Source organism: Cantharellus anzutake, assembly GCF_015039405.1.
Source record: "Cantharellus anzutake strain C23 chromosome Unknown EI90scaffold_7, whole genome shotgun sequence".
NCBI classification, from domain to species: domain Eukaryota; kingdom Fungi; phylum Basidiomycota; class Agaricomycetes; order Cantharellales; family Hydnaceae; genus Cantharellus; species Cantharellus anzutake.
This window is the reverse complement of record NW_024066957.1, coordinates 1,779,697-1,797,268: the sequence shown is the minus strand read 5'-3', so window position 1 is coordinate 1,797,268 and position 17,572 is coordinate 1,779,697. Positions and strand designations below refer to the sequence as shown.

The 17,572-nt window shown below is 50.3% G+C and overlaps 6 protein-coding genes across 6 annotated transcripts; 3 read left to right on the top strand and 3 right to left on the bottom strand.

Moving 5' to 3' along the window:
• Positions 1-121: 121 nt before the first annotated feature.
• On the top strand, positions 122-1,976 carry EI90DRAFT_3151731 (uncharacterized protein). Its single transcript, XM_039065739.1, has 8 exons — positions 122-189; positions 293-716; positions 792-936; positions 1,008-1,107; positions 1,159-1,267; positions 1,338-1,466; positions 1,560-1,662; positions 1,737-1,976. Coding segments are annotated over exons 2-8 (795 nt in total). The 5' UTR covers positions 122-189; positions 293-508; the 3' UTR covers positions 1,738-1,976.
• Positions 1,977-3,355: 1,379 nt separating this feature from the next.
• EI90DRAFT_2470282 (uncharacterized protein) lies at positions 3,356-4,744 on the bottom strand. The gene is made up of 7 exons (XM_039053076.1): positions 4,648-4,744; positions 4,532-4,580; positions 4,449-4,474; positions 4,261-4,357; positions 3,817-4,106; positions 3,586-3,731; positions 3,356-3,519 (listed from the first exon to the last, which is right to left on the bottom strand). Exons 2-7 carry the CDS (start codon positions 4,535-4,537, stop codon positions 3,452-3,454), a joined length of 633 nt encoding a protein of 210 aa, XP_038921073.1. The 5' UTR covers positions 4,538-4,580; positions 4,648-4,744; the 3' UTR covers positions 3,356-3,451.
• A 1,242-nt stretch (positions 4,745-5,986) lies between these two features.
• Positions 5,987-10,470, top strand: EI90DRAFT_3118276 (component of IIS longevity pathway SMK-1-domain-containing protein; the record flags this gene model as incomplete). The annotated part of the gene is made up of 13 exons (XM_039063086.1): positions 5,987-6,331; positions 6,375-6,543; positions 6,683-6,805; positions 6,876-7,072; positions 7,128-7,224; positions 7,275-7,555; positions 7,608-8,034; positions 8,061-8,282; positions 8,404-8,748; positions 8,819-8,992; positions 9,044-9,213; positions 9,269-9,527; positions 9,581-10,470. 13 exons carry the CDS (start codon positions 5,987-5,989, stop codon positions 10,468-10,470), a joined length of 3,699 nt encoding a protein of 1,232 aa, XP_038921072.1.
• Positions 10,471-11,198: 728 nt separating this feature from the next.
• EI90DRAFT_3040778 (P-loop containing nucleoside triphosphate hydrolase protein) lies at positions 11,199-14,611 on the bottom strand. The gene is made up of 7 exons (XM_039059042.1): positions 14,073-14,611; positions 12,579-14,021; positions 12,374-12,534; positions 12,015-12,323; positions 11,880-11,994; positions 11,749-11,844; positions 11,199-11,701 (listed from the first exon to the last, which is right to left on the bottom strand). Exons 1-7 carry the CDS (start codon positions 14,472-14,474, stop codon positions 11,390-11,392), a joined length of 2,838 nt encoding a protein of 945 aa, XP_038921071.1. The 5' UTR covers positions 14,475-14,611; the 3' UTR covers positions 11,199-11,389.
• Positions 14,612-14,649: 38 nt separating this feature from the next.
• Positions 14,650-16,412, top strand: EI90DRAFT_3040777 (uncharacterized protein). The gene is made up of 7 exons (XM_039059041.1): positions 14,650-14,877; positions 14,928-15,046; positions 15,096-15,210; positions 15,259-15,378; positions 15,432-15,731; positions 15,781-15,878; positions 15,935-16,412. Exons 1-7 carry the CDS (start codon positions 14,691-14,693, stop codon positions 16,094-16,096), a joined length of 1,101 nt encoding a protein of 366 aa, XP_038921070.1. The 5' UTR covers positions 14,650-14,690; the 3' UTR covers positions 16,097-16,412.
• Positions 15,987-17,548, bottom strand: EI90DRAFT_2967674 (uncharacterized protein; the record flags this gene model as incomplete). Its single annotated transcript, XM_039055604.1, has 5 exons — positions 15,987-16,414; positions 16,477-16,773; positions 16,831-17,035; positions 17,096-17,458; positions 17,511-17,548. 5 exons carry the CDS (start codon positions 17,546-17,548, stop codon positions 16,097-16,099), a joined length of 1,221 nt encoding a protein of 406 aa, XP_038921069.1. The 3' UTR covers positions 15,987-16,096.
• Positions 17,549-17,572: the final 24 nt, after the last annotated feature.

The window sequence follows — 17,572 nt, the reverse complement described above, 5'->3', positions numbered from 1 at the left end:
ATACGCTGGGAACACATAGCTAAGATGAGTACATAATCGAAAAAATGGCTAAGACATATCATGGCTTCACGACGTCAACCGTTGCTGTCTTTCAATCACTAGGGCCCAAAAATGTCACCAGTTAGATGTACCGCGTGGACATCTGGCGGGTCGAACCAGCTGCTTTCTCATGCAATATATCCTCACTATGTATGTCCCATGTTCACCTTTGGTACAGCGGTTTCCGCCCACGCCCACGTTTCCTTTTCGACGAACATAACACCCGAATAATGGTCGTACCTCGAATTTCTAGACGCGCAACGTGCTGCAATTCTGTGCACCGCACAACTATACTGATAATGTCGATACGTGCGTGCCCACTGGCGCAAATATGGAGGGATAAGCGAGATCAATATTTAATATTTCGCCATCAAGATTTTTCAAATTTCTTTAGATTACCTTGGATTCCTCATTTAAGGGCTTGGCCTGGTCACTCGTCCGCCCTCAAGCTACGGCGGGGTTTTCCAACATGTTCAGGCGCGTTGCCCTTTGTTTGCTTCTCCTCTTCACTGCATCCGTCTTCGCCTTCCCTTTTCCCCAACGGCAGGTGTTACGCCGCCCTGCACCTCAGCTTCGGGACCCTGTGTACGGGGGAACGAACGCGAAGCGACTCGCGAGGGGCTTGCCCCCTTTACCGCCAGTTCGGAGATTTAATGTGAATATTTCACGATCTGACAGTAAGTCTGCAGCCACCTTCATTGACGCGTAGCACGAAGATGTATGGTGTGACTGTAATGCGGTTTGGTCTCTAGCTGCCAAAAGGGCACAGGTCAGCGGCACAACGGCCTGGACCGGCAGAATTCAAGTAAATCTCGTCCCTGGTGAAAACCCCCTTGGTGCAGACCCCCTTGGTGGAAATCCTGGATACCTCCGGCCGACCGATGGTAGTGCTGATCGGTGGGTGTTTCGTCCGCTTTCTTCAGTTATGTCGCATCTGAATTGACACCTGCCTGTCTCTTGATTGATAGGTACATGGTAGTTAGTAAGGCGACCGACGCCGATACTTTCTCGACCACATTCTATCAAGATGGTGTCACTCCCGTGAGCTTCAAGAGTGAGAATGGCTTGGTGCGTTGTCTTTTCTTCCATTGAGTTTGTTTTCCAAACGCAATTCTCCAGAGCGCGAAACCTCTGAGTGCCCGTCCCTATTTGGCAGGTCTCGTCGATCCGAATATTAAACTCGGTGCGTTAAACGCGATCACTGTTTTTCTGGGGAGTTCAGTGCAAAGTACGTCGATCCTTGAGCACTCATCCAGCTCGATCTAATTCCATCAATTTCCCTTGGACGTCGGGTGCAGCTAATTCCGGTGACGGCCCTCAATCTGGTGGTGCAGCCTCCGTTCCTGGACTGAGCTACGAGACGAGATTTTGGCTCTACGATCCTTCAACTAACAATATCACACCCGAATGGGTGGATACTAATCATAGTGAGTGTCTCCTTCAGGGATTCATGCCCTAGCGGTGAAGGGCCTCTCTATCCACATTGCACGGCGACACTCACTTGGGATACTTCCACACAGATAAGCTAAAGCTATCAGCCGTGTGGGATCATGTTGGCCAGAGATCTATCTCACGTCAGATCCGGGGGGCGTCACCTTCGCTGTTTCTGAGTCAAGAAATGTGGTGCGTGAACTATCAATATTGGTGTCTCGAGTTGTGCACGAGCCTGGGTTGCTAATTTTATGCGTCTCTTGCAGACACTCTCTGCAGTTAACTATGATAATCCCGGTATCTAGACATCCATCCAGTTGTGGATCACTTTGCTCCAGATTTGTACCATTCCCAATTACACGGGAAATGACCAGTGCGACTTGTGGTCTTTCGGTGCATCACGTCCGATAACCCCTCATAGACTATACATGTTCGTTAACTTGCACAAAAATTATAAGACGAAATGGAGGACTAGCGAGTTATATCGCTCAGTCCCATTGTACGTGAACTGAGGAAAAGTCGTAAGGACCCAAAAATTCCTGCTTTTATAGCCAGGTGCCATGAATGCGCACTGACTTTGGCAGCGACTATTTAAGAAAGGAAACAAGCGTAGATCATGAGCGTCGCCATCAACAAACGTAAGAATTCTAATAAAAATGCTATATACCCGCTATCCCGTAGCGGGTCCTGCAAATTTTTCTGTATTAGAATTTTTGGGATCGTAGCGTACGCTGAGGCCAACCGTGATTCACGTTTGTTGATGCGGCGTATAGCTAGATCTACTCTTGTTTCCTTTCTTGGAATACTCGCTGCCAAAGTCAGTGATGGGCCGGAGTGGGCCGGATTCGTTGCTGGGAATTACCCGGCAGCGCTGAGGATGACACCCTCCCCGGGTCTGGGCTGCATTATGGTTCAAGTTGCATCTGTGGATGGGACAAAGCACTCTGTCCTTCCATCTGCTCTGATTGCCTTCGCGCTTGCGCTGTATTGCTTGGCTGGTACTTAAGTCGCCTCCAGCCCTGTAACCTACGTACGCTGCCCAGTTCAGTTTTCACTGGTCCTTTGCGTGGTTACTTGCATTTTATTAGCGCGTGCCTACGCCAGTTTACCCGCTCCGTGCCTGCTCTCTGTGCACTTCTGGACTTACCGCATCCAATGTGCACTCTGGCTTCCACAATGCAGATAGGAGGGTTTGCTCTTGGAGTGTTGTAAAACCAGTCTTACCATGCCTAAGAAGGGGTTGTCTGAGCGCCGGGTGATGACCCTGGTGCTGGGGACCGATCTTCCAACTCATCGATACCGGACAACCAACATCTGGGCTGGAATGAGGCTAATCTATTCATGGAATGATTACATTCTTCGCCAACCTTGCCGACTCACAAAGTCCAGTTTATTGTTGCAAGTGTCACGGTCTCAAGCTCACATACTTCTGCTCACGCACAGATGCACGCGACGGCGAGCTGGACCTGTTACAAATATTTCAACAATGATTGACAGTGCGCAATGCCAGATTTCAACGTTACATGTGTCAATGAGGCCTCTGGTTGCTCGACGCTTTCATCACATGTTTGACAGTGCGCGCAGGCAGTGCCACTCGCTCTAACCAAGATACCTTTGGACTGGCTCGACCGTGTGCTGATCATCTATTTCAGCACCATCTGGCACCCCACCCTCAGCCTAGTTACGGGAACGGTTACAGGTCGCACCACTGGCCTTGTGCGGTTGCATTCGCTGCTGGCCCCACTTGAGCCGAGTCCGCTTCCCGACCCAGGGCACATATACAACCACATTTTTGATTCGCGTTTGCTTTACGTTAAAAAAATCCAGGAGGGGGGATGTAAGGCTGCATACAGAGAAAACGCATCGACAACAATTATAGAATACACTGGCGCCGGAAAACAAAAACCTCGGAAAGTCGACCAGACGCCCAATTTGTACATGTCATTTTTTGCACCTCAGCATTGACTACTTATTGGGGACATCAGGGCCGTTCGCCGGAATTCGGAGCTTCTTTTCTTGTTCCTCTTTTTCCATCCTTTGCTTTTCGAGCTTGTATGAGTGATGCATGCATGTAAGCAGACGGCTAAGAGGTGAAATAATAAAGTCGCGGAACACCCACCATGAATGCCCAGGAATGGTCAACTGACATGTGGCGTGGGGCGTTTGAGGTGGATAGACCTGCAGTGGCAAGGAGGACGCCAACGGTGAGGCCTTGTGCCCACATACGAGCTTGGACAAGTTTCTGCGGGAATGTTTGATATCTATGGAAGAAGAGTAAGGTATATACTATCAATTTCCACTATGACGCTATATGCCCAGTCAAAGCACAGGTATGGATTAACTTACGGATTTCTCATAACGAGTCCAAATGCAATTGCCATGCTCAATGCCCAACTGGCCCCAACAATGCTGTACTTCCTCTGAGCTGCCCAATGCAACCATCGTTGTTTCCCACCCAGGTTCGCGATGCGTTGCTGTTCGCGTTTTTGGAGTTCGTCGATCTCTAGAGCACCAGCGTCTCTCCAGCGGGAACGTTCCCAGGCGTTGCCATCGACTTCGGCTTTGATGACTGAAGCGGGGATTGTGAGTATCACAACACCCAGGGCTTTGAGGGAGAGAGGAAGGTTGCGATAGTACTGAGTCCACGCGCATTCCCGGCGTTTTAGAATGAACGAGTTATTTGATTCATCAGTGGGGTGGGTGATGATTGATGGGTTATCCGGTGGGTATTGGAGGGAAGGATTTAATAAATATAAGGGCTAGAGTTGAAGTCCGATGAAAGGCGCTTACAGGCCATGCTCTGTGAAGGTAGTACGAAAGTGGAAAGGCTACGAGTGAGGAGTACACGAAGCCTTCTGCGCCTCCTCTAAGTACGACCCTGTAATGCCTGTAAACAAGCAAATAGGATGAGATGAGCGACCCTGTTGAAAGTGACGTGCGCTTGCAAGCTTGTGGCCGGCAAACGCATTGTGACGCACTCATCAGCTTCTTCTTGCGTGAGAATCTATTGAGTTGGGGTTTGAACGTTGACAAAACATCGTTGCAACGGGTGGTTACGAACCTTCATGGTGGTGGTTGTGAGTGGGAAGTTGTTGAGTTCGAATTAAGTACTGCTATGAGAGTTTGAATTTTCATCAGCCGATCGCGTGGGCTTGTGAGCCACTCATTGGTCATCACATCAAGAAATCCAGGAGTCCCTGTGATCAGTCTAACAGGTGCCCAGCTGCCAAATGGTAGATATGGCTTGGCTGGGATGGCGCTGGATGGCGATAGACTCTTGACGTAAAATCGTCGATGTAAATGCATGTAAATACAAACAATAGCCGTGCCGGGATAGCTGCACTGCCACGTCGACGGGCAATAAAATAGATCTATTATCACAATCTGAGTGTATCATGATCGCTCCCTCTCACTGCACGACGGGTCAGAAACTCACTTCTTTGCACTCTTAGCGTCAAAGGATCTGGGCCGGCGGCAATCGTATTCCAGTCGCCCCGCTCCAGGTGGGGGCGGGTGGCCAGATACCTATTTGTCCATTTGTGGTCTTCGCTGCAATAGATCAGATGGTTCGCTGAGGCGATGCCAGCTCAAGGATGTTAAGAAGTTGTAGTATCTGACCGCCTAGATCTAAATGGCATAAAGGGAAAGGATGATCGCCAGACTCGCTGTTGGCCTGCTCTCGCAGTCTGCCATGATTTGGCTGCCTATATCGCTGTAACCGTGCATGGGATATGATGCAACTTCTGAACTGACAAAAGAACGCGCCTCACTGCCAGGACAGCAACAGGTGGGTTCGTGCCATGCTGATGGATGTGGACGATGAGACGACAATGAGAATGTCATTGGACACAGATTGTATAGCGGAGTGGGGTCTTTGTAGTAGTACTATAGAAGCTGACTCGCCATCGCCCTCCAGCGTACCTCAATCGTCGACTAAGCCTGAAGAACCGCTCTACAACGAGGAAAAGTGCGCACGCCACTATGTTAGACTAATGATTTAAGCAACCAACGGTAGATGTCCGCGAATAGCAGATAAGCGCCGGGTTGATCGGATCTAATTCAGGAGATCGCCGTTAACCACGCGATCGGTGCCGTTCATTTAGGTGGAGTTCGGAGATAACTCCCGGCTGTAAGGGACCACGGTAAACAAACCGACATTCGAGTCACGGCTGCAGGAAAACTTTGCCCAACAAGCGGCGTCTTCCTTGCGGCAGAAGAGAGCGTTGAGAGTAGTCGATGCCTTAGGGAACGAACCGCACTGGAAAGCATCCTCATAGCACTCTTCTGTCAAGCTCCTTTGTTTTGAATTCGGGTTGACAATCCCCAAGCCGGAATCTGCCGAGAAAACACTCGTCACGACGACACGATTTAACTGTTTTCGTCTCGCGCGTGCGTGCCGGCTTGTCTCCGCCTTCGTGTCGTCGACACACCTATCCGAAAAGAGCGCATGAACATACCGGCTGGCTGCTTCCATCTATCATTACTCTGTTAGGCTTTTCTCCCGGCTTCCCAGCTCATGCCTGCGCGCTCACCTCCTCCGACTCCTGTGTCTTCGCCACGCGTGAGTCCCACACCGCCCGGCTCCCCAAAGCAGCCCGACGTGGATAAACATGATGACACGTCATCTTCGGAGACTGGTTTGAGTCCCTCTTCCGTACCTTTAAGACCCATACAGCAAATGGATTCTGCCCATCCAGATGACATGGATATCGATGACGATCCGCCACATTCGGCAGAACACTTCGGCTCCGATGGACAGGAGCATATCAATGGAGGAGGCTCAAGTTCTGATAATGAACAAGAATGGACTACCGATGATTGGATGGCTGATATGCGCCGCGTCAAGGCGCGTTACTCCCCTGTTCAATATCCAAGTCAAGTTAATAGTCTTTTTACTGTTGCAGGTCTACGAACTTGTTGGAACACAATGGACGGACAGGGGGACTGCTCTGTGCACTGGGATATACGATGAAGAGTCCGACCAAGCCGCCATCATCGCTAAAGCAGAGATTGGAGACACTGAGCTGTTGCGATCGGAAGTTCGCATGTCGGATGTATATCAACGTCAACAAGGTGAGAGCCAAACTCTAAACGCTTTAGTCATGAGTATCGCAACCCATCACCTCGGAGCTTTCTCAATGAGGCCTTTCCGATAAGCATGACTTCTATACTGACATCATGCTCATCCACCAATTTCATGGGTGGCCCATAGAAACTCTTATTGTCTGGACAGAACCTGACGGGACTGACTGGGCGCTCAGTTTCCAAGATGTCGAAGGCTGTACAGAGATTTGGGATTTTATAATCGAAGTCCAGCGGCATTTTCGCGGAAAGAGTAAGTGTGACTCCCTCCTGCGCTCCGTTCCTATCACTCTAACTCAATCATTGTGGCGCCTTCTCCTTAGACGGGGATGACTCCAGCTCGTCGCCGCTACCCCCTGGTGCGAGTTCGCAGTCCCGTTTGACCGTTGCATCGATTGTGGCATCAGGACGCTTGCCTGACCCAGCGCTCGGGATAATAGGGGATATTGACACTGCCATCAAGGTCATCGCAAAAACGATTCATGGCCGAGAACGAATAAGCGAGTATATTCTAACCGAGGTTTGTCATCGGTATTGAACTCATTTGGTGATTGATATTGAACGGCGAATCATAGGATTATATCAAGCAGCTCATGGACGTCATGGAGCAAGCCGAGGATCTCGAGAGTTTGGGTGACTTGCATGCTCTGTATGGCATCATGCACACAATCCGTGAGTCAGTTATCTCAGTGGCTCTGATAGCGCCTAACTGGATGATGCAGTCTCGATAAACGACCATGGGATATACGACTATATTTTGAACGAGGATGTCTTTTTGGGCGTCGTTGGTATCCTCGAATATGATCCCGAATTCCCTTCCTACAAAGCATCTTATCGTGATTTCCTCAAAAATTCCTCGGAATATTTGCAAGTCATCGAAATTAGAGACCCGAACATTCAGCGCAAAATCCACCAAACGTATCGTTTACAGTACCTAAAAGATGTCGTCCTCGCGCGTGTGCTCGACGACTCCACCTTCAATGTCCTCAGCTCCTACATAATGGTCAACCAGATTGATATCATCAATCATATCATGCAGATCCAATGTTCCTGAGCGACTTATTGAAACCGTTTGTTCCAGTCCGGAGATCGTTAATGCACACATACCCCCTAATACCATTATTCTTTCTGGCGCGAGAGAACAAGCCCCTTCACCTCCCGCTTCCCCAACTGCATCTACCATCCCCCTCTCGCAGGCACAACAGAATGGCAATAATGCCGAATCCGTTATGCCAACGTCGTCGTCGAGTCACTCAATACGGACGTCAAATTCCAAAGTCGATGCGCTAAAGTTCATTCACCAGCTATGTTTGATGGGGAAGAACGTCCAGATTCCAACGCGGATTGCATTGTATCGTGCGCTTGTTGAACGGGGTGTGCTATTTGCGTTGGAGTGGGCGTTGAGATTGCCCCCACCTTCCCTCAAGAAGGGGAAGGAAATCGAATTGTCTCAGGCTCGATCTGGATCGCAATCTGAGTCTCGTACCAGGCTCAAACACAGGCGCCAGTTTTGGCGCCAGCGTCGATAGAGACGGCAGGAGTGGACGAGGATGCTTGGATATCAGACGCAGATCGGGCTGCGTTGTTAGATGCTGCTGCGGAGGTTCTCATTATCGTAGTCGACCACCATGTTGCTGGCGTGCGTTCTCACATTGTGAAGCAATTCGAGATTGAAAAGGCTCGGGAACATGCCACCGCTATGTCCGCCGCTGGTGGCGCTGGTATCGGACGTGGGCCAATGACGAATGGGGCCTTGGTGGTCTCAAGGGAAGCGGCGGTTTGGGGGGTAGGAAGAAGGCTGAGATTGGTTCTTCGGTCCCCAATTTGCTCAAGGCACTTTGGACCGGTTAGGCGGGACGAAGGATGTACCGTTCCGAAACCAGATCGGGGATTCGCTTAGGATGCTTCTGGAGTTGCCAAATATGGACGCCCATAATGCCAATGGACCTGAGGTATGTTCATTGTCTCATTTAACACTTCCCTTTGGGCCTTCTGTCACTTTGGTGAGAGAAGAATATCATACTGATCCTCCTGCTTTCCCTGCTCATTCAACGGCTCCGGGTAAGAAGACGGCTATGGTGCTTCGACTGCGCGAAGACCCGATCAACGAGCATTTCTTTCCCTTTTTCTACGATCACTGCATAACTATTATGTTCAGACCATTGCTCGAGATTCCGGAGTGGAAGAAACATACGGGTGAGCATACGGCGTCATCACCAAAACCATTGAGTGGTCTCTGATCAGTAATCGTGTATACATCGAAAAGGCGAAATTCTACGGCTCAATCGCGAGCAGTCATCTTTGTTTTTGTATTTGTGTGATTTACTGTGCACGTTCCTTGTTCAGCACTCGCATCGGAGTCAGTACTTTGTATTGTCAAGTAACATTTCCACGCATATTGCCACGCTTCTCCGGACACGCGAAAAGCACATGCGATTAGGTGTGTTTGCTCGCAGTTGTGGTCTCTAGTTGCTAATTTTGGTGTTGTTAGTTGCGCTGCGGTTCTTCCGGGTGTGTATCAAAGCCAACAATCAGTTCATTACTCGGCATTTGATAAAGCACGATATCTTTCGGTCTACGCTTGAGTTGACGGAGAGAGAAGCTAGTCGTGATAATCTCATCAGTGCTTCGTGTCAGGAGCTATTCGAGCACATTCGAAAGGTGAGTTTTTCAGAGACAGTGTTACAGGGAGGATGCGTCTAAGAGGTTCACATAGGATAACATACGTGTAGCTATTACTCACATCATGGACAATTTTGGCCCGCGAATTCACGCGCTGGCCGAGCGATCTGTTGTAGGTCCCAGGTTCAAGGCCTTCATTACGCGCTGGGAACAAATCAATGCTCCTCCGCCGAAGCCCGATTCTCCATCCGAACAGGCTAAGGAGCCCTCGACATTACGAAAATGGGGTCAAGGCACGCTCGACACAGAAGAGGAGTCCTATTTCAATGCGGATGACGATGACGAGCACGAGGGTACCGAGGGCGAGGTTTTGACTCCTGGCGCTCGTTAGTCACACTGTCCACAGCCAAGGGCGCACCGTCGTCGCCACAACAGCAGAGCCTCAAGAGAAAGCGGGTCTCAGGTGGTGTCGTCACACGGTCAGAGGCCGCACGCGGCAGGTCGGCAGAACTGACTGGGCTGGTCCGGCAACCAGGTCGCATTACACTCAACCCTTCCATGTCGACTTCGTCGCATACGTCACCCATTGCTGTACCGCAACCGTATCCCATTCGGGGTCTGGGGCTAGACTACGACGATAATGATGATGATATTCCCTTCATAGAACGACCCCAATCCCCCATGCCCATTTCGCCTCCCCCACGTGCTGCAAGCCCATCGCCAGCCCATAATCCCTTCGTATCCAATACCCAATCCTCCCCCACTTCAGATCATACTTCATCACCTCCCTCACCCTCTGTCCCCACCCCTGAACCTTCACTCCATAAGCGGCAACGTGGTGGATCGATTACTGCGATGGATGCATCTGAGCGAGCAGCTATAGCAGCCGCTACCAGCCAGGCAGGACGCCGACCCTCAGTCGGTGCACCTCCGCTGAAACGCAGACGGGATGATGATGATGACGACGAGATGTCCCTCCTAGCAAACAAAGGTAGTCTTGGTAGACGTCGGAATCCGATGGCAGCCAACACGGATCCCAAGCCTTCCGTTGGTGCAGGTGCCGCCAAAGCCAAACCTGCCACCGAGACTGACACGAAGGACGATCTCAACGCCAAGCCCCAGGCGATCAAGGAGTCTTGTCCGACGCCAAAGGAGGCGAATGACAAACCCGGTGCTGTGAAGAAGATCAAACTTTCGCTCAAGGCAAATCTTGGGTTAGGCAACAAAAAGTCACCGACACCCCCTTCACCTACACAAGCAAATGGAGGGAAGACGAAGGATGGGGACGAAGGCTGATTCCCTCCAAGCATCTTTTCATTCAACCCAAACTCCCTCCCAATGTTTATTTTGTTTATTTCCTCTGCTTTCTCTATCGCTGTCATCTGTTCCTATGCTGTGTACGCGTTATGCCCTTGCATGTAGAACTTCCTTTGCTCTCACCTAGACTGTTCGATCACTCTTAATTACCAGATCATATTGAACTACAAGCCAATGTAATGGAAGTAGTGTGTACATGAAAAGCTAGCACCTAAGCCGCCTTCATAGAAGGGTGCAGGGCCAGCAACAAAGCCTTGTTCAATCGCTAACATCCATTCCAATGCCTCGTTTATTTCTTTATCGCCATCATTTGATGATTGCATTGTACTTTGTGTGAATGGCTTACGTGACTGTCTCCTCCTTAAACCTTGCCCCCCGCGCCTGCAAAAACTAGCTTCAGGCACGTCGAACACGCGACGTACGTTGTTACCCTTGCATGGTACTCGGGGCACTTAACCTAGTTTGCTTGGCCTCTGTGCTCATTCTCACTGAACTTAAGTTACCATCGCCGCATCTGAGTTGTTGGCCCTAATGACTTAGGACTTAATGGGGAGAGTGAGCTTTCCAAGGCCGATGCTGCCCTATATATATGGTGCTTCTCTCTATAATTATAAAGTCGTAGTGAGCATTCAGCTCAACCACCTCACACGCTCGTGGAGACGTGTCGAGCACCAGTCAGGCCATGAAATGATCCGTAAACGAATCGAGCCAAAAATATGTAGTTGGTTTGGAGAATCCATTTGAGCTAGAACATACGCATACGTACGGGTACAAGTAGTATAAATGATAAACTGGCAGACACATGACAAGACAAAGGGAACTCATAACGATAACGAATGCGATGGTGGACAACAATGCAAGTCGACGACGAAAGGTTAGAGTAACGAATGGTATCGGTTCACCGCCAAACTTTCTTGCCAGTAGCACTTATATCATTGGTGAAACTAGAAAGGGAGTTCGAAAACAAAGATCGTCCGGCTTTGCCTGTGGGAAAGGTAAAGGACAGCAAAGAGTCCGAATGCACCGCCATAGAGGACCGGCGAACTTTCTTTGCTGGAGATTTGCGAGGCTGGTTATATGCGTATGCTGCAGATGGAGGCGAAGGTCGGGGGATGAGGCTGCTCCGTCTTCTCGACAACCGTTCCACTCGAGCAGAGCCCAGGTTAGATCTCCGTCGAGACTTGGTCACAGAAGCTGGGGCTTTGTTGATCTTTTCAAAGCTGGAGTCTACGTGTGTGGTATTGAAAATCGCTGAACGCCCGGGCGCAGCTCGTGAGGAGACGCCCCAAGCGCAGCGTACGAAGTAAGCCGTGGTGGGGAGTTGACAATGTTTGATAATGGGGACGCCCGAACCTCACTCATGTCTCGTTTTCGTCATCTTCGCCCACGCTTGACATTGGTGACGGACGTGACGGTTTAAGGAATTTTGGTTCCAGGCGACCAGTCCTGGTTTTCGATGGCACCGAGGATCTCTTGGCGGCGGGAGGTTGGGGTGCAGGTACGCTCAGGGCGGATGAAAAGACCCGTCTTCGGTTCGCTCGTCCTCCCATTCGCCATCTGATTCGCTTCCAGCCTTCTTCTTCCCATTCATGCCTGGCTGCAGAACCAAAGGGGCGATTGGAGGTCGAATAGGCGAATTTTTCTTTGCCGGCTTCAGACCCTTGTCGTCAATCTCGCCCTGGCTGGTTTCATCGCGCCAGCGAACGCTTTTCTTTATGACCTCGCGTTTAGGCTCCGCTCTTGACAAACTTTGTCTAAGAGGGCGGCGAGGAGATTTAGTGGGAAGGCGGCGGGGCGACATTGCGTGTCCCCCCATGCCAATGGAGGATCTTCTTCGACATCCAAAGAGGGAAACACGATGAACCATTCCGCTTCGCGTTACGGCTTTCGAACTAGTATAGAAGGGGTAGGGTGGGAGGTGAAGCTTAGAAGTGCAGAAGATTTGGAGGAGTGAAATGCTGCTGTGCTCTGACCAATGAGGGCCGTGAATGCAGAATCATTACTTGCAGCAACCCGAGACATCGCTGCAGCAACCTCTCGTGCCTTTAGTATGTCTCAGACTGAGCCTCTGCGGCGCGGTTAAACACCGACTGAAGGGTGACACTCCCATCCGCCATCATAACGGTGCAACGCGCGAGTAACCCAACTAATTCAGTGACGAAGTTTGCCTGGCTTTCGACGGCTGCCTTTGATATGGACTCTCTAGCCTCGGCTTTGGACCGTTCCATCTCCGTTCTTTGCAACTGCGCTTCGATGCGCACTGCGTCGACACCAGACTCATCAAGTCTATCTGACTTCCGCTCTGAGACCGCGCGAAGAGTGGCCTCGAAGAGTGAAGCACAATTACCGGATTTCATAATTTGACGCTGAAGGGAGGAGTCAGCCTCGACGGCCTGCTCGTCGGGACTGGAAAGCAATTGAAGCAAGGAACGCTCTGCTAGGACATCAGATGTTTGCAACGATGGGTCCATTTTGTCGATTGCAGCAAGACGTGCGTGGATCGGTTTCAGCCGCACATTCGCTACGAAGAGCTGAGCTTCGCAGGCGGCGCCATCAACCAAAGACCTCCGGCTCTGCTCAGATTTCGCTGATAAGTCCGCTCGGAGTCGGGAAATCTCTGCCTGAGCCTCCCTTCTCTTCCGCCGCTGGATTTCTGTCTCTGTGTCCAACTTCCCAGCCAATTTCTGCTTCAACTCAGAGACTTCGGCGTTCAGACGGTTGATTGCCTCAACGTACTGGCCAACATGGCGATCCACATTGATATAATTCCGGGAAATCTTTGTCTTTATGTCCTTGGCACGGTTCGCGTACTTGAGAGTGTTTTGTGTGTCCTCGTAATGATTCGAAGCGGGGGCTACACAAACAATCATGACTGTCCTGCAGTTCCCACCAAGAGAGAATTTCAAGAGACGCGTCAGCTTGCTGTTGCGGTATGGGACGTGTCGGGTTCGGTTGCCTGATTCGCAAAGGGCATTGATGCAGTTGCCCAGGGCGAGAAGTGATTTGTTGATGTTGGCACCTTCAATCATCCGTTGGCCCATGTTGGTTGTGGCGCTGGCACGTTCGCTTCCTGCGAGGTCAATGATGGACAGTGTAGCCATCGTTTTCTCCTCTGTAGTTCCAGCGGTTCGGGGTGTCTGTGCGACATTGACTTGTAGAACCGCGTGTGAGCGTGAAGAAGTCTGATTGGCGTGGGTTGGGGATTGAGTGCGACGGGCATTCCCTTGCATCACCATTTCCTTCACTTCGTCCGCCGTCTTGGGCCGCATTTCAATAAGTCCAGGGACAGTGACCCTGTTCGACTGATCGTCCCTCATTGCAAGCCCCCCACGAGGAATATATGCGTCACCATCCACCAACAAGTCCCGAATCTCCTCGTTGTATATCTCAAGAAAACTGAGAGACACATCACAAATCACCTCGTCCCTCTTGTCTTCAATTCGTTGGAATAGCTCAGCCATCGTGAGATAAATGATGCCCGGGTCAGATTCAGTGCCAGTGATAGTATGCGTCTTGCCGCAGCCAGTGGCCTATAGGGATCTGATAAGAGACGTGCCAACTGGAATATTAATTATCCTTACGCCGTAAGCAAAGACGGTCGCATTGAACCCATCTAACAGGCCATCGAGTAACGGTTTGGTGGTATTTTCGAATACGTCTGTCTGCCGTGCGTCCATATCAAAGACGCGGTCGAACGTGTAACGCTGGTCTTTGTAACGTTTAGTACCGGGCGGCGCAAAGCCTCTTGTCTCAAAGGAACGCCGGACGTCCGGATCCTTGGGGTCAAAGATCAAGACCTTGTCATCCATGACCTGTACGATTGGACGAAGAGATCTTGATGTGAGTGCAGTTTTTGCGGGCGACGTTGTGAGATGACCATCGCCCATGAAAAAGGACTCTTTGTCATAGCCAGACTGTAGGCGTTCAGACTCCCAAGGATTTGGAGGGCGGACTCGGACGGCGACTGTGATTGAAGCGGACATTATAAGAGGGGAGGGAGGGTAGTGTACAACAGTGGGATTCGCTGTAGGACAAACGAGAGAGACTTGTTTTCACCGTCACGTCTCAAGTGTGGAAAGCTGTTGGCTTGAAGAAACACGACAATGTTTGATGATCTTTGTTGACAATTGTTGTCGCGCTCCCGAATGCGGGAGACGTGATTTACACGTGACACCAGCGTGTGAACTTCTGAATTGGACATGGCTCCAAAACTCTGTGCTCTGTGCTCTGAAACACGCGCGATCATCAGACGACCAAAGACTGGGCAGCAAGTATGCAAGGAGTGTTTTTTCTGGGTGTTTGAGACAGAAATCCACAATACTATCATTGCTGCAGAGCTATTCCATCCTGGAGATCGCGTCGCAATTGGAGCATCAGGAGGAAAAGGCTCGTAAGACTCATGCCATCCGTGCATGCGACTAACAAAGATATTATAGACTCCACTGTACTAGCATATGTAATGAAAACACTTAATGACCGGTATAATTATGGGTTGGAGTTAGTCTTGCTCTCCATCGATGAAGGAATCACTGGGTATCGGGATGACTCTCTCGAAGTGTGTCCTCCCGTAGTTTCGAGATGTGTTATTTATTTATTTTTTCTAGACTGTGAAAAGGAACCAAGTACAATATGGTTTGCCACTGAAGATTCTGAGCTACGATGAACTGTACGGATGGACGATGGACCGCATCGTCCAGCAAATTGGTCGCAAAAACAACTGTATGGGCCTATCTCCTTGCGTCGATACCGCATAACCTTTTCGATCAGGCACATTCTGCGGTGTTTTCCGTCGACAAGCTTTAGATAGAGGTGCCGCGGCCTTAGGAGTGGATCATATCGTTACTGGTCATAATGCAGATGACATCGCAGAGACCATTTTGATGAACAGTGAGCAGTGCCACGATTACATTCTGACCAGATTTTTCACTAAATTTCGCTAGTCATGAGGGGAGACATTGCTCGCCTTGGCCGGTGTACCCAGATATCCACAGCGGGTGAAGACACTATTAGGCGGTCCAAGCCTTTTAAATACGCTTACGAGAAGGAAATTGTGATGTATGCGTACTTCAAGAAGTTAGATTACTTCTCCACCGAGTGCATATATTCGCCTGATGCATACCGTGGTCACGCCCGAGCTTACTTGAAGGATCTCGAGGCGATAAGACCGAGCGTCATTATTGACATAATATACTCCGGTGAGGCTTTGCAAGTCCAGGAGGACGTCAAGATAAAACCGCAACGCAAGTTTGGGCCTCCTTCCTTGTTCATGTACTCACAGGGTTTGAGCAGGCACTTGTTTGCGATGCGGTTATATTTCCAGCAACGAGATATGTAAGGCTTGTACTCTTTTGGAGGGATTAGAGCGGGGCACCGCTGGCGCAGGAGTTGTGAGTTGTTCAGCGTATGCACGAATCCCCAAAGTAACAACATGCACGAAATCTAGAAGGACTGCAGCCCGGGAAGCACAGAGTCTTCAGATGGTTTACGAACTATTCCGAAGTTCCAGATGCCCCGGAAACGCTCCGGACATAAAAGTATTCCATTAGGTGAAGCAACAACGGCCAATGACAACATAGATGTTAAGAAAATGTCAATGGACTGGTGATCAGACAATCACGACGCTCCCGTCCAATCCACTTTCAGGGTTGTCTGCGCCCTCTCTCCTCCCATCCCGGGCTTCGAATGTCTCGCAAAGCCCATCAATCCTTTCGAGCAATCTTCCTGCGACAACTGACATTTCTGTATGTCCGTCAGTGCGGGACACGTTGACAAATTCATTCCCGAGTCGATCCGTCTGCGCGTCGAGGCGTGGAGCAGAGGAAGAAGGAGGGAGATGGTCAATAGGGGCTAGCGAAGCATGAGTTGCGGAGATTGCTCCTTTCCGTGCCTGTCCCGGATGATTTGGAGAGCCCATCCATCGAACCTATGTATGACCACTTCTATTAATGTTCTGCACTTCATGACAACTTTCAATGAAACACGGACGATGTAGAAGTAGATTATCATGATCAGACTCGTGAGTGGACCGAGGAGCTGCGAGCCCATGCCCGAATGTACAGCACCAGGGCCCACCACGATGTGCCGTACATGAGGGTTGGGCGGCTCGTTCAATTGGTGCGCAATGATTTCTATCTGATGTTTTGACGCTTGATATGCGGAGAGTGACCGAATCAACTGCCAATCCTCTGGGTCACTGTGTCCCGCCGCAGCTCCCATTGAGGATAACCATATGACACGCGCCACCGACGGAGCAGCGCATAGCAATTCCTTTAACTCTCGTTGCTGCGATTATATAGCTGGTGGTTGAGTCCACCGAAAGATCATGTCAGATGCACTTACAACCAGATAATGGGAGAAAACATTGCATTGCCAGACCAGTCCAAGGCCATCGTCGCTCATCAACCCCGATGACTGCGAAATGTAGGTCGGGTGGGTTGCACCCGCAAGGGGATCACGAAGAATTTGCCAGGTAGCAGCGTAGTAATCAATCGCGGTAAAACAGCTGATCCCAGCGTTACAAATGAGGTGTGATATATATGGATACCTGCCAAGATGTTAGAACGAACGGTCAACAAGGAACGGCGAACACAACCCTCCTGGGTACCTTTGCTTAACGACATCGCAAAACTCAAACACGCTGGACACACTCGCCAAATCACATTGAACGAAATCTATTTGAAGCGTGTCACGAAAATGGCGAGCATAAGCATCGTCTTCGCCACGATTATTGCGTTTGCGGCGAAGGAGTTCAACGTCGAATGCAACCAATAAACGTTCACGCGCATCCAACGCACGTTCCTTACTGCGACAGGCCAGAACAAGCGTGGCAGAGTTGTAAGGAGACTGAACGAGTGGTCTGGATGAGAGTGCAAAATTGGGGTCTACCCTCTCCTGCGGCTGAGCATCAGATGGTGCCTGCTGGGACAGCTGTATCAGCAAGCGGAGACAGATGCCGAAGCCAACGCCACTGCACGTTCACGTCAGAGAACAGATGAAAGGTCGCACAGAAAAGATCTTACGTGTTGGCACCAGTCACAATTGCGATTAGACGCGCCATTAAAAAATGGTTTGAGTTCTGGAC

Coding starts and splice junctions, on each gene's coding strand:
- EI90DRAFT_3151731 (XM_039065739.1), top strand. CDS start 509: ATGTTCAGGCGCGTTGCCCTTTGTTTGCTTCTCCTCTTCACTGCATCC. Junction 717..791: donor GAATATTTCACGATCTGACA/GTAAGTCTGCAG, acceptor TTTGGTCTCTAG/CTGCCAAAAGGGCACAGGTC. Junction 1,467..1,559: donor ATGGGTGGATACTAATCATA/GTGAGTGTCTCC, acceptor ACTTCCACACAG/ATAAGCTAAAGCTATCAGCC.
- EI90DRAFT_3040778 (XM_039059042.1), bottom strand. CDS start 14,474: ATGTCCGCTTCAATCACAGTCGCCGTCCGAGTCCGCCCTCCAAATCCT. Junction 12,324..12,373: donor TCTATACTAGTTCGAAAGCC/GTAACGCGAAGC, acceptor TGGATGTCGAAG/AAGATCCTCCATTGGCATGG. Junction 11,702..11,748: donor CTCACGAGCTGCGCCCGGGC/GTTCAGCGATTT, acceptor AGCTTTGAAAAG/ATCAACAAAGCCCCAGCTTC.
- EI90DRAFT_2470282 (XM_039053076.1), bottom strand. Junction 4,107..4,260: donor ACCTTCACAGAGCATGGCCT/GTAAGCGCCTTT, acceptor GCGTGGACTCAG/TACTATCGCAACCTTCCTCT. Junction 3,520..3,585: donor TTCCTGGGCATTCATGGTGG/GTGTTCCGCGAC, acceptor CACTCATACAAG/CTCGAAAAGCAAAGGATGGA.
- EI90DRAFT_3040777 (XM_039059041.1), top strand. CDS start 14,691: ATGGCTCCAAAACTCTGTGCTCTGTGCTCTGAAACACGCGCGATCATC. Junction 15,379..15,431: donor AGAGACCATTTTGATGAACA/GTGAGCAGTGCC, acceptor AAATTTCGCTAG/TCATGAGGGGAGACATTGCT. Junction 15,732..15,780: donor CGTCAAGATAAAACCGCAAC/GCAAGTTTGGGC, acceptor GGGTTTGAGCAG/GCACTTGTTTGCGATGCGGT.